General features: G+C 38.0%; 2 protein-coding genes across 14 annotated transcripts in view; both read left to right on the top strand.

The window, feature by feature from the left end:
- ube4b (ubiquitination factor E4B, UFD2 homolog (S. cerevisiae)) overlaps positions 1–3917 on the top strand; it is a 29194-nt gene extending 25277 nt beyond the window's left edge. For both annotated transcript variants that reach the window (XM_073875381.1, XM_073875382.1), the window contains 4 exons: positions 494–685; positions 1733–1907; positions 2654–2800; positions 2931–3917. In XM_073875381.1, the coding sequence (XP_073731482.1) occupies positions 494–685; positions 1733–1907; positions 2654–2800; positions 2931–2998 (582 nt within the window). In that variant the 3' untranslated portion in view covers positions 2999–3917. The remainder of the gene's footprint in view (positions 1–493; positions 686–1732; positions 1908–2653; positions 2801–2930) is intronic.
- Positions 3918–4451: 534 nt separating this feature from the next.
- kif1b (kinesin family member 1B) overlaps positions 4452–12863 on the top strand; it is a 120911-nt gene continuing 112499 nt past the window's right edge. For 6 of the 12 annotated variants that reach the window (XM_073875378.1, XM_073875376.1, XM_073875375.1 and 3 more), the window contains exons 1-2: positions 4459–4745; positions 6506–6647. In XM_073875378.1, coding sequence (XP_073731479.1) covers positions 6545–6647 — 103 coding nt within the window. In that variant the 5' untranslated portion in view covers positions 4459–4745; positions 6506–6544. Of the gene's footprint in view, positions 4746–4789; positions 4901–6505; positions 6648–12863 lie in introns of those variants that run through there. The other 6 variants (XM_073875371.1, XM_073875373.1, XM_073875377.1 and 3 more) reach the window with 3 other exon arrangements.

The following is a 12863-nucleotide window of genomic DNA, read 5'->3' as shown; positions in this document are numbered from 1 at the left end:
AGAATGGAAACTGTAACAATGTATCTTAAAAGATAACACGATATAACCTTGCTCTCACTTGAAATGTGTCCCCACATTTAATCCTTGAATTTGAGGGTACTGGACCTGGAAAGTCCTTGAAAGGTCCTTGAATTTGAAGTTAACTAAGGTGTGAGAACCCTGAATAAGGGAAGGACCTTAATAACATGTACAGTATAGTGAAATCTGCTTAATGTAGGTTTGATGAATGGATATAAACATGCAGATTTGTCATCTGCTGCATGCATGTAAACGAATCTCCTGCGTTCTGCTCTCCGCAGGTATTTATAGTCGTCAGGGAAAATTGAGCTGCTGCCAGGGTCAGAACTTTGAGTTTATTCAGAGGAGGTGCGAGAAAGATCGTTCTGCTGACATTAATAAACCAAAGCGTATCCGGTTTCTGTGGGTATTTGTGAACATAAATTAATTTAGTTTCTAATATGATGGCTGACGCATCCGCCGTTGCATTCAACAGGAACTAGGCCCTCGTCTGGCTGCCATGTTGAACTATAACCTTCAGCAGCTGTGTGGGCCTAAATGTCGAGACTTGAAGGTTGAAAACCCAGAAAAGTACGGTTTTGAGCCAAAGAAGCTCCTGGATCAGCTCACTGATATCTACCTGCAGCTGGACTGTGCTCGATTTGCAAAAGCCATTGCAGATGACCAGGTCTGTAGTCACTCACCAAGATTATAACTCGATCAGGGGTGGGAAGATGAATGAAAAATGGAATAAAAGTATAAAATATATATACATAAAAACAAAATATGGGGATGAAAATAAGCACTAATAAGTATTTCTAAGAAGGAAATTTGGTCCCTTAAAGGGATAGTTTACCCAAAAATAAAAAACTAACCTTCATGTTGTTCTAAACTTGTATGAGTTTCTTTCTTCTTTTGAACACAAAAAGATATTTAAAAGGTGCAGTGTGTAAATTTTAGTGGCATCTAGTGGTGAGGTTGTAAATTGCAACCAACAGCTCCGTCCACTGCTCACGTCTTGCTTTTGAAACACATAGAGAAGCTACTGTAGTCGCCACCCGACAAACATGTCAGCGTTGGAGACAACTTAGTAAAAAAGTTTGTCTGTTAAGGGCTTCTGTAGAAACATGGCTGCACAAAATGGTGACTTCCATGTAAGGGGACCCCCGGTGTATGTAGATAAAAACGTCTCATTCTAAGGCAATAAACACATAACGGTTCATTATGAAAGGTCTTTATACACCCCTGATAATTTAGTTTTGTATATTATTTTGAATTTCTGTCAAGAGATCCTTCTACAAATTTCACACTACACCTTTAATAAATAATGGTAAGCACACAGTTGACAATACCTATCAACTTTCATAGCTTTTGTTTTTACTGCTTTGGAAGTCAGTCTGTCATCTTTTCTAGTCTTACTTTATATAATTAGACTTTATTCTCTCCATAAATATATATAGCCTTAGTAGTTGGCATGGCATTTAAAAAAAGAAAGAAAGAAAATCAGTGGGTACCTTCAACTGTGTGGTTACCATCATTTATCAAAATACCTTCTTTAGTGTTCAACAGAAGAATGAAACTAATACAGGTTCAGAACAATACGAGGGAGAGTAAATGATGACCAAATTTTCATTTTTGGGTGAACTATCTCTTAATAATTTCTAACATTGCTGTTCATTTGGTCAGCTTTGCATATTTCCCCTCTCACATTTCATGTTTGTTTGCTCATATTCAGCGCTCATACAGCAGGGAGCTCTTTGAAGAGGTCATTTCCAAAATGAGAAAGGCGGGCATAAAATCCACCATTGCTATTGAGAAATTCAAACTTCTGTCTGAGAAGGTAGAGGAGATCGTCGCCCGTAATTCTCAGTCTGAGATGGATTACAGCGACGCCCCAGATGAGTTTAAAGGTGGGTATCATAAGTCAAGTGAAGTGTGTCTTTGGTACTTTCTAGAAAGATTAGATCCAAAACAGTAAATGCTTCATGTGGTTCAGTTGATAAGGCAATGTACCTGCAATTCCAAATATATGGGTTTGATTACTAGGGAACACGAACTAAAATTTATAACTAGAATTGTATAATTTTAAATACAGTCTATTCTGTTAAATTCACATTATCTATAAATATCGTGTCACACTAAGAAATATTTAAAGGTGTCAAATGCTATAAAGTTTAAATGATTTTGGTCTAAACCATGTTCTGATTTAAAGGGGTCATATGATGCGACTTCATGTTTATCTTTGACGTTGGAGTGTTAGAAGTTTTTGTGCATATAGAAGATCAGTAAAGTCGCTATTATGGCATGAATATGAAATTTGGCGGATGGTTAATTGTTTAATAAATTATGGCAATTCATTGTCTGTTTTATTTCTTTGACATTTAATTTTTAAATTTCCATCACTATCTTGAGGTATTCGGCCAATCACAAAGCACTGGATAGCCTCACAGTGCTTTTCAAAACTATGAGCTTTGTAAAAATTGACATGTTTCAGAAAGGCGGGGCATAGAGAGGAGCAACAATGTGGAAATTTGTGCATTACACCAAATACACAAAGTAATGTTTTGTTTAGCAACATCATATGAGCCCTTTAACCAGCCACACATAAATGCACTGTTGATCATTCAATAACAATGACGTCCTACCTGTATGATAGATCCACTGATGGACACTCTCATGACGGACCCCGTGCAGCTGCCCTCTGGCAACATCATGGACCGATCCATCATCCTGCGACACCTCCTGAACTCTCCCACAGATCCTTTCAATAGACAGCCTCTAAATGAGAGCATGCTGGAGCCAGGTACCAAACAGATTCACATATGTGCTTATACAAAACATAATAGATAGACATTTGTAATCGTACTCTAGCCACATGTGTGACACTTTGGTGGTTGACAGACTGTAATGTTATATTCTTTCTCTTTCTGCAGTCCCAGAGCTGAAAGAGCGAATCCAAGCCTGGATGAGAGGGAAGCAAAGTGGACGTTTTTCTCAGTGAACCAAGCTTGCCATCAGTTGAAATGTTTTACCACGCTGGAAGTGAACTGAATTGAATGGGAAAAAATACGACGTTACCTAAATTGTTTTGCCTCTCTTTATCTTCTTCATTGAACCTCTGTCTGAAAGGCTTGTGGTTCTAAATTGAAACATAATAAAGTTTAGACTTTTTTGAAACATTTTGATTTGGATTTGATTTTTGAATTTGTTCATACCATGGCGAAAAGGCAGTTTTACAGTTAGAAAAATTTAATATATTCAAATTGTTTGTTTTGCTGGAATTAAATGGGTCTTTTTAAATGGAAAACATTGAGGGATGGGATCCATTTTATGTTTGTGTGTTATTTGGAAGAAAATTGTTAAATTGTCAATACCCCTATTCCATTTGAACATTCAGTATCATCACAAAACATTAGCTGTAGACATACTGTAGTTCACATTTCCAGTCCTGCCTTTAAACACAAAGAAGAAAGTATTTCAGATTCAAAGCTCTAGATTGTCCTAAATGTAGAAAATGTAAAACATGCTGGTTTGGATTGTTTGGAAATATGTTGGAGGAGCATCAGATTGGGAGTAATGCAGTATATCTTGTGTATGACCTCCTATATAAGCTTTTTTCCTAATTGGAGCCTAAAACCAAGGATCGATTGAGAGAGAATGTGAAGTTGTGTTGTATCATGATTGTCATACAAATGCCAGTACACCATGTTTTTTTCTGTGTTCACCAAAATTGATTTCGGATTAAAAAGATCCATCAACTCTTGTTATTAATATTAACCCCGGTTGTTCAACTTGAGTGGAAATGAAATGTTTTTCAGTGACGTTTGAAAAGGTTTTACTGTACAGGTATGTGCTTCCTTTGCTACAAGGTTTTTTGGACCCAGGTCTTTGAACTGTAATAAATGGTAATGCACACACAATAGCTGTTGAACTTCTTTTCAAGCATACTGGCTTTGGGTAAATTAGCTTACTTAATCACATAAATATAGTTTAATGTTTAACAATTAAATACTTCTGCCTCACATTTCTGAAATTAATGATTATTTTGAGGTGCTTAGTATCATTTACAAAATTAGTTTGATGACATCATCAGTCTGTTTTGAAATTATTTTTACAGATAATAGTTGTAACTGTATTTTAAGAACATTAAAAGTTTATTATAGTGAGCAATTTAGGATTTAAAAATGATATCACATTTTAAAGATTTATTTTTTAATTATATTACCGCTTATTTAAACAATCCTGCTAGGCGGCGCCCTTTAGTTTTGTGTTTGACGGTGCCACACCACAGCGAAATGGCACGCAACGTAAGCGACCCTGCAGTGTTACGTCACCGATATCCATCCCACATTACATTTCCCGATATTCTCATTGGCTAAGTAACGCATTGCTCATGCATTACTGTAATCTCATTGGTCAGACCGGCTGTCATTCACGATGTTGACAGGGCAGTTGACGTAATCATTTCAGTAAATCAGGGCATTCATCCACATCCTAAGCCTGGTAGAGGAGCCGTGTAACGATACAAGTAAAATAAAACAGAACTGCGAGCTTACTAAGCGCTGCGAGACGCCCGGAGGACAATGAAACGCAGCTATAATGGGTGTATATAGCAAAAAGGGAACTATTACGAACTTAGCCGTCAATCGTTTCTGATTATTTCTGCTGGTAGTAGACGGCATCGGAGATTTCGCATCGTGCAGAATTTCTATGGTGTTCTCGTCCTCTCTGCGCGTGCACACATAGAGGTAAGTGCGGTCTTTTATTTCCGCTGAAATAATCATCTTACTCGTACGTTTGGGTTTCGGGTTTGAGCTTCCGCGAAGTAGCCTTTGTGAATGGATATTTACGGGATATTTATTTACTCATCCTTAGCTCCCTATCTTACTTATCGTGTTATTACGTAAGTAATAATGAATTATCATATTTACACATACAATATGAATATTGACAAAATGATTCAAACGGTATGGGGGCTATGCAAAGCATGTCAGCGAGTTCATAGGAGACGTCGGATGTAACATAAGGTCACAATGTAACGTTAACACCTGACTGAAATGATTTACAGTAACGTTAAATAAACGTTTATTTACTCTTTTATATTATTTTTAATGTTTGCGAAAAAAATTATAATGAGAGTGCAGCTATAGCAACGCCGGATATATGATGGCAGTGCATCAATATCATAACCCGTGTTATTAACACTTAAACAGACAGCAAAGTCGGTATCATTACATATTATTGTCCCACAAAATTCTTTAGAGATGAGAAGCATAAAAACAAATTCCTTTTCATGAAGTAACAGTTAGATGTGCTTGTGTTTTTCTCCATCGATAGTCAGGCAGATTGTATTTCATGGGCGTATGCTTAATGCAATGAATGACTACAAGGGCAAAGATGAAAACATCCTCTTTTGGTATCATGCTATTCATCTGTTCATATTGAATAAAAATATTTAAAATTTAAAATAATAAAAAGTCAAATTGGGTTTTAATCCACAACCTTTCGATTAAAACAAGTTAAATAGGCAACCAATCGCACGCCTACAAGTGATGCATGCTTATGTAAAAATTTAAAAGACAGTCTGACGTTGTTATGTGTCAGACCATGTATGTCGGTACGTCATCACTGTTATGTGTCAGTTAGTCAAAAAAATGTGTTTAATAATACTGAGTCCACTGAGCCTGTGATGTAGGCCCAGCCCTGCAACTGCATGCCAGTGGCAGCCATGTTTATGAGTCTGTGAAGAAACCATCTAACGGTACCAGATATCACTGATACTTCAAATCACTTCTCTTTATTTACACGATCGATTTTTTATTGCTTGTCCCAACAGACGCTTGTGTTAAATAGGTTTTAATTGGACATTAAGATTTTACATGCGTGAGGGAAATGTTTTTTCTTGGTCCTCCTGGGCCAAAAGTTGTTTTATACTACTTGTTAATTTTCAGTGTTTTTGTGGTGCGACTGTGTTTTTAGAAGTGTAAATATTGTGCATGATACCTCAGCTATGCTAATATGGAGTAATAAATCTAGTGCCTTAACGTAATTTCTACTGAAACAGGAAGTCGGGCGTAATGAGTGGCTCCTCCCCCTTTTAACATAGCCAATAACGTTTAGTTTACCTGAGCCAAATCTGATGAGTGCAGAGTGATGTCATAAAAACATGCCAAACATGAGAGACTGTAAAATTGACATGCTTTTATTTTCTAAATATAATCCTTGTTATTGTTATTGCGCACTAGTTACTAATGCATGTTTCTAATAAAACATATTTTTTATAAAATTTTTATTTCATTATTAATTTCGTTAAAATGCTGCATAGCTCGGAACAGCCCTCCAGTTTCACTGCTAAATAATGCTATTCGACCCTGATCATTTTGAAGGGCACGTCTTGATTTCTCAATGGATTTAGAGAATCGGTCTATGGATATCATATAAATCATACCTGTGACCTGTGTTTACCTTTAGTTCTGACGCTGAACAAAAAAAAATTGTGTCTTTGTAGGAAATCTTTCTGTGGGATTGAAACACAACAGCTTCGACCATGTCTGGCTCAGTGAAAGTGGCCGTAAGAGTACGGCCCTTCAACTCAAGGGAGACCAGCAAAGAATCAAAATGCATTATACAAATGCAAGGAAACTCCACCAGTAAGTATTTTTCAAGAAAACCTTGGCTTGGATACTTGTTGCAATATGCTTTTCATATTTTGTCACATACCAGACAGGGGTTCAGGATGACTTCTGGCTTTAGTTTGTGTAAAGAAGACACAGACGTTCTTAAAGCTGATAGATTATATTGGAAATTTGGAAATGCCCATAAGTTTAGATGATATTCTGTTTAGAAAAGGAGGGAAAGAAAAGCCTTTTTGTGTGAAATCCCCTTCCTTTGAAAAGTGAGATGACTTAAAGAATTCTTGCCGGAGGGTCTGTAGTGTGTTGATGTGCTGAGCTTGTCTGTTGAAAAGATGGTGAATCTTTGAGTCTATTGAAAAGATGATGTATGACTTTGACCTGGAGCTTAGGCCTTATGTTCATTATTACTGCACTGTTAGAGAAAAGTAACTAGTGAGCTGATGTTACATTTTTGCATTTGGCAGATGCTTTTATTAAAAGCATATGAATCTATACAGACTGATGAATATGTCTTATGCATGTAAATTATGATTGTGTTTAGTGTACATTAGGTGTTATCAGATCAGCATATGGGTTTTTAACATGCTGGTTATATTAAGCAGTGAGTCATGGTGCCCACTGAGACATGATTCATAGAGCTGGTCAAGGTAACATAAGCTGAGCTGACCACAGACATGCTGGTCTGCAAATTCATAAGGCATATTAAAAAGGTATTGTTCACATTCACAATGTGAATGAAGCACAATAGACAATATACACTGAGACAATGGCTGAGCAAGTCCGCTATATGGTTACTCAGATCAGAAGAGACTGAAATAACTGGAACAAAGTTACCCTCCAAGAAGCAAGTTTTATGTATGTTGTGCGTTTTTAAATAGTACAGTTTTTGCAAAAGTATGTGATTTCGGAAATGTTCAAAGGCTTTGAGCAACCTCTAGATATTGTACAATTCAGAATTTTGCACAGTGTGTTTTTATTGATATCCCAACACATTTAGGGGGTGAGAGTTAAACATTTTTCAAAAAAAAATTGACCCATTATAAGGGCCACCCTAGTTCACATACAGAACCTTTTGAAATGAAATGACAAATGACACTTTTCACTCCGCCATCCAATCACAGTGGAGAAGGGACAAACCAACTGGGTTTGTGGCTAGAAGGGATACAGTAACGGCAAAAATCGTAAGAAATCTCGCCGGATAAGCTGTGTTTTATCCTAATCTTACCCCCAAACATAACCTTAATCCCAGCGTTTCACGGGATTTAGGATGTAACTGTATCTCATGTAGACAGAACCGCTGTTTTGATTCTACCCCAAAATCTAACCCTAAACCAAACATCTCAGGAGATTTAGGTCGTAGCTGTTTCCCATCTAGTCTGAAACACCAACCGACGAATTGTACAACAACTGATAAACACAACAGAAGTATCATATCAACAAACCTTGCCTTAGCCGCGTCTGAATGCTTTGATGGACACATGGCCTTATGCGACGTACACACCAAACGCGGGGCATTGCGTTACTTGCTCTAGATTACTTGCGGGATTTAACTTCGTGTCATGCAAATTTTTCGCACAAGTTGAATATTTTGAGGCGAATATCGTGTGTTTTTACGGCAAACGCGCCGCCCATATCGTGTCATTCGCATCGCCCCACACGAGGACCCGTCTGATCGTGTCTTTGCATTGACTTTCTATGTAATCTACTCGCGCAAATCGTTAAACACGTATCTGATGTGAAACCAAAGTTAATGTACAAAGTCAACTTTATGCCTTTTTTTAATACGATTTTTTAGCAAACTGTAAACAATGTAACTCTAAAACTTTGATATACAAACATTATTTGAGCATCCTGACCAACCCAGCATCATTATATCATGAGGTCTAGTGCGTTGGTATAGTAGTTTTTTGGTTTGAACAACGCTAACCACAACTGCTACTGACAAATCCCTGCATGCCTTCTCTGTGGATTAATAATTGTAATAATGAATACAAGAAACTCAAATTCAGTTAGTGTTACAGTATCTCATCCTAAGTGGTCATGTCATGCATGAAGATTTCGTCAACATTACACATGTTCTTTGTTTTTGCATTCTCAGTTTATTTATAAGAGCCTTTGATTCTGTGAAAACACAGGTCTATAGGGAGCACAAGATCACCTGAGAGCCAAAGAAACAAATGTTGTTTCACAGGAAGAAAAGCTCAGAGATTGCAGTCACACAGCACACATGCGCAGGCTGCGTACTGAAACCCGAGCGTGAGGTTGGCATTTGGCCCACCCCCCCTTTGATTAGGGCACTATTGCAGATGGTATGCTGGGAATGTTGTCTTAGTACAGTGATGATGAACCATCAGGGATTCTCCTGACAAATACACACACGGTACAGTGTTAAAGGAAAAGTCGGATGACCTCAATGTTTTGTCCTAGAAGGGTTTCATTTGCACTGGATGTTGGTAACCAAGGTAGCATCCACTGATCTGAATCCATAGGATGGGTGTTTAGACTGGTTTTCGTAGGCCATGATTTGTTCATGAATGTAGTGTGTTTGTCAGTTTCCTATGAAGATTTTTCTTTTTGTTCTGATTGGTGCTGATAGATATAAATAATTTTTTTAACAAAAATGAACACTTCAGCTTTGACTGGAGATAAAGGTGGCTTTTTTGTATGATTAGCCTTCGCCCCATGACATTGTATTTAGGGTGGGGGGGGGGGTTAGGTGTGCGGTACTATTATTGTTTTTTTACAATCATATGGTTTTATGCGATTCACTTGTGCGATACAAATTAGCCATATAAAAAATTAGCCATATAATCATAAAATGCATAAGCATTCCCATGAGATCATGTTGAATTGCCTCATTTGATGATATGTCATTTGTGCTTTCCGTATTGTATTTGAGAAGTGTTGCATGGATATTTAAGATGTAAAACTCTTCTCTCGAGTAGGGCTGTCACGATACTGAAATTTGGCTGACGTTTAATTGTCTAATAAATTGTGACAATTGTAAAGATTAATTGGCTGTTTTATTGGTTTGACATTTAAGTCTCATACATTTTTTTTTCTTTGTTTGAAATTAGTTTCACACATTGTTGTGATTATTTAAATTAAATATGTTGTAAGGTTTACATGGCAGTAAATATTAATACCATAACACGTATGTGCAGCTCCCCCTTGTGTTTTTTAGAAAGATGTGCAATCATTGTGGTGATCTGAATTCGGCGATAGACGATTATTTAATCATTGTGACAGCCCTAGAGAGATCTGTGCTTCTTACCTCATCCACAGTGAATCTATTGTTATTGTGACCTTTTCTTCCTCATGAAGGAATAGTGTTGAGGGAATAAACTCATCCTTTTCTCCGAAGTAATAGTGTCGTGAATAAATGTTACCAAGAACTATTGAGTGGGGAGTTTTCGAAATCAATGACAGATTGGCAGAAGAGCAGATACTGTGAGCTATGTATGAAATGCCTCATTGACTTAAGTAACAAGGCAAGCATCTATTACATAATGCATTACATACTGCTTGTGCTATGTACACGAATGATGCCTCTGACCTACAGACAGATCTAAAATTCTCTAGATTTACACAAAAAAAGACTTAACTCATATCGGAATGGGATTATTTGATTTAGGCCAACTAGCAACCACGTAGCTGCATGTTGAGAACCACTTGGAAAAACCTTAGCAACATCATAGCCATACCCTGGCAACCATTTAGAGCATCCTTGGTTGTATATCTTGAGAAAATTGAGTATTATTTATACCTAAAGCTGACTGCATATGCAATTGCTTTAAGTAAATAAAACATTCTCTTCTGTCTCCCAGCTAATGCTAGTCTGACCTTACTTTAGGCTGTTCCAACTCTGCTGTGCTCAGTACACGGAGTGATTCTGACAAGAAACCCTTAGGGACGGCCGGTACAGGGAAAGGAGGGGAGTTGTCTGTTAAAGCTGTGCACTCTGAAACCGAGAGACCGAAGTGCTCTATCGATCTCGAGCAAGTGAGAGAGGGAGGAGATAAGAATTTGTATAGGATTTTCACACTAGGAAGGTCATCTTGCCTTTGGGTTTTAAGTGCATGCAAAACAATTGACCTGATTAGGGTTGTAATCCTGTGAACTCGCTGAGGTCGGCAGGCTACAGAGGTAATCTCGGTGACCCTTGCAGGTGTGCGGTCGTCGACTCTAATGAGCCGCAGAACTACACCTGTCGACACCTGTCATTGTACTTTGCCATTGGCAAAGTTGTTCAGGCAAACATTGAAGTCCTGTAGCTCACTTGGTAAAGCATCGCAGTGGCTTCGCAAAGGCTCTGGGTTCGATTCCAAAAATGTGTATTTGAATGTGGTGTAAAGTCCCTTTGGATAAATGCATCTGCCAAATGCATTAATGTAACAGATAGTCCCATCAAAACTAATGCCATTGGTTTCAATAGTCCCTTTCACACATACAGTCTTTACTGGTAAATTGCAGTTAACAGGTTATATGTGAACAGAACTTTTCTCGTAAATCAGTGCTGCCAATTTACCAGTAATGTGGCATTCACACCAGACGCGGAAGAGGTGGCAAGTGCGAATGATTTACATGTTAAGTCAATGCAAAGACGCGAATAGACATCATGCAGCGCAGTACGCGCGAATGCGCAAATTGTTTGTTGTTGCAGGAACCGTGCAACTTGAAAAATCTGAACTTTGCCGTATTTTCGCACCGCGTTAACCAATCAGGAGCTTTCTCTAGTAGTGACGTGATTACAGGGAGCGAGCAGAGTCGCTGAAGCCCCTCCTATCACGCAAATTTCCACGTGAATGTCTCGATTGACTAGAATTTCACATGTTTCATGTGCGAATGAAGCGTGTAAACTGAAAATGTTCAAGCGTCCAACTACGAATAGCGTGTTTTTGCCGCCTTTACCGCGGCTGGTGTGAACTCCACATAAGAGATGTTGTAAGATTACCAGTAATTTACCGGTAAGCGCTATGTGTGAACAAAAAATATAGATTACCGGCATTTAGAACGGACGAGGTCAGACAGCTCTGACATCTTCGGGCCAATAATAAATTTTTGATACAGATGATGCGTTTACCCCGGACTGTTTACAAATGTTTTCACACCCACGCTGCTTAAAAGTTGAGCACACCTGAAGTTAACATCCACATTTCTTCACCAAAGCTTACCATCTATTTGCCGAATTGCAGATGTCCTTAGCACACCCTCTGTGAAGCCTAATGTGCACACAGTACTGTTGTCTAAGACGCAACTTTGCGACCGTCAGCGTTTGACCACAGATGTGAAAACAACAAAATACGGTCCGTGGATATGGAGTCATATCCCGCCATTGTTTACAAATACAACATTGAGCTCGCTGTGCGCCACAGGTAACTCCGCTTTCTCTCCGAGTTTACCGGTATTTTGATACTGATGTGTGAATGATATCTTACTGGTAAAAAGACGGAATGTCACTGCATGTGTGAACAGCACATTTTGTATTTACTGGTAAATTAGTTTTGGTCAATTTATGGTAATTTACAGAAATTTCTGTGAAAGAGGCTAACGGTGCCACAACGTCCATTCTGTCTGTCCATACGTCCATAAGAATGCTTTAATTATAGATGAATTATATATGTACTTATAGATATACAGAATAAAATGCAACCGGTTTGGATTAGGAACTTTCAAATGTGTAGACCTTAAAGGGCACCTACAGGGAGTGCAGAATTATTAGGCAAGTTGTATTTTTGAGGATTACTTCTGTTATTGTACAACTACAGTGCCAGTGTTTCCCATACATTGATTTATTTGTGGTGGCCCACCACAGAATCAACACTGGCCCCCACAAATAGAATTTTCATGATTCCCATTTACATTTTTATTTCGCTATTTAAAACCGCTTAATTCGGCTTAAAATATAATTTGATACGTAATACAGATCAAATACAGATCCAGATCAAAGAGTTGAAGTGAAACATTTTTAGGTGCCAACACTAGATCAAACGCAAACACGACATGATGACGTCACATATATGCTAATTAGCGGGTGACATCATCACCACCACAGTCTCTCAAAATCCTGTGGGAAACACTGAGTGCTCTTGGTCAATTCAAAATGTTAACAAACCCTCAAACCTGAACATTTAAGTAGAAAAGTGAAATTTTGGCTTTCTTAAGAGAATATTTCTATGTACATCATTATTAGGCAACTATTAGTGTGCAGAATTATTAGGCAACTAAATG

This window comes from Misgurnus anguillicaudatus, chromosome 13, assembly GCF_027580225.2.
Source record: "Misgurnus anguillicaudatus chromosome 13, ASM2758022v2, whole genome shotgun sequence".
Classification (NCBI taxonomy): domain Eukaryota; kingdom Metazoa; phylum Chordata; class Actinopteri; order Cypriniformes; family Cobitidae; genus Misgurnus; species Misgurnus anguillicaudatus.
This window is presented reverse-complemented; position numbering and strand designations above follow the sequence as displayed.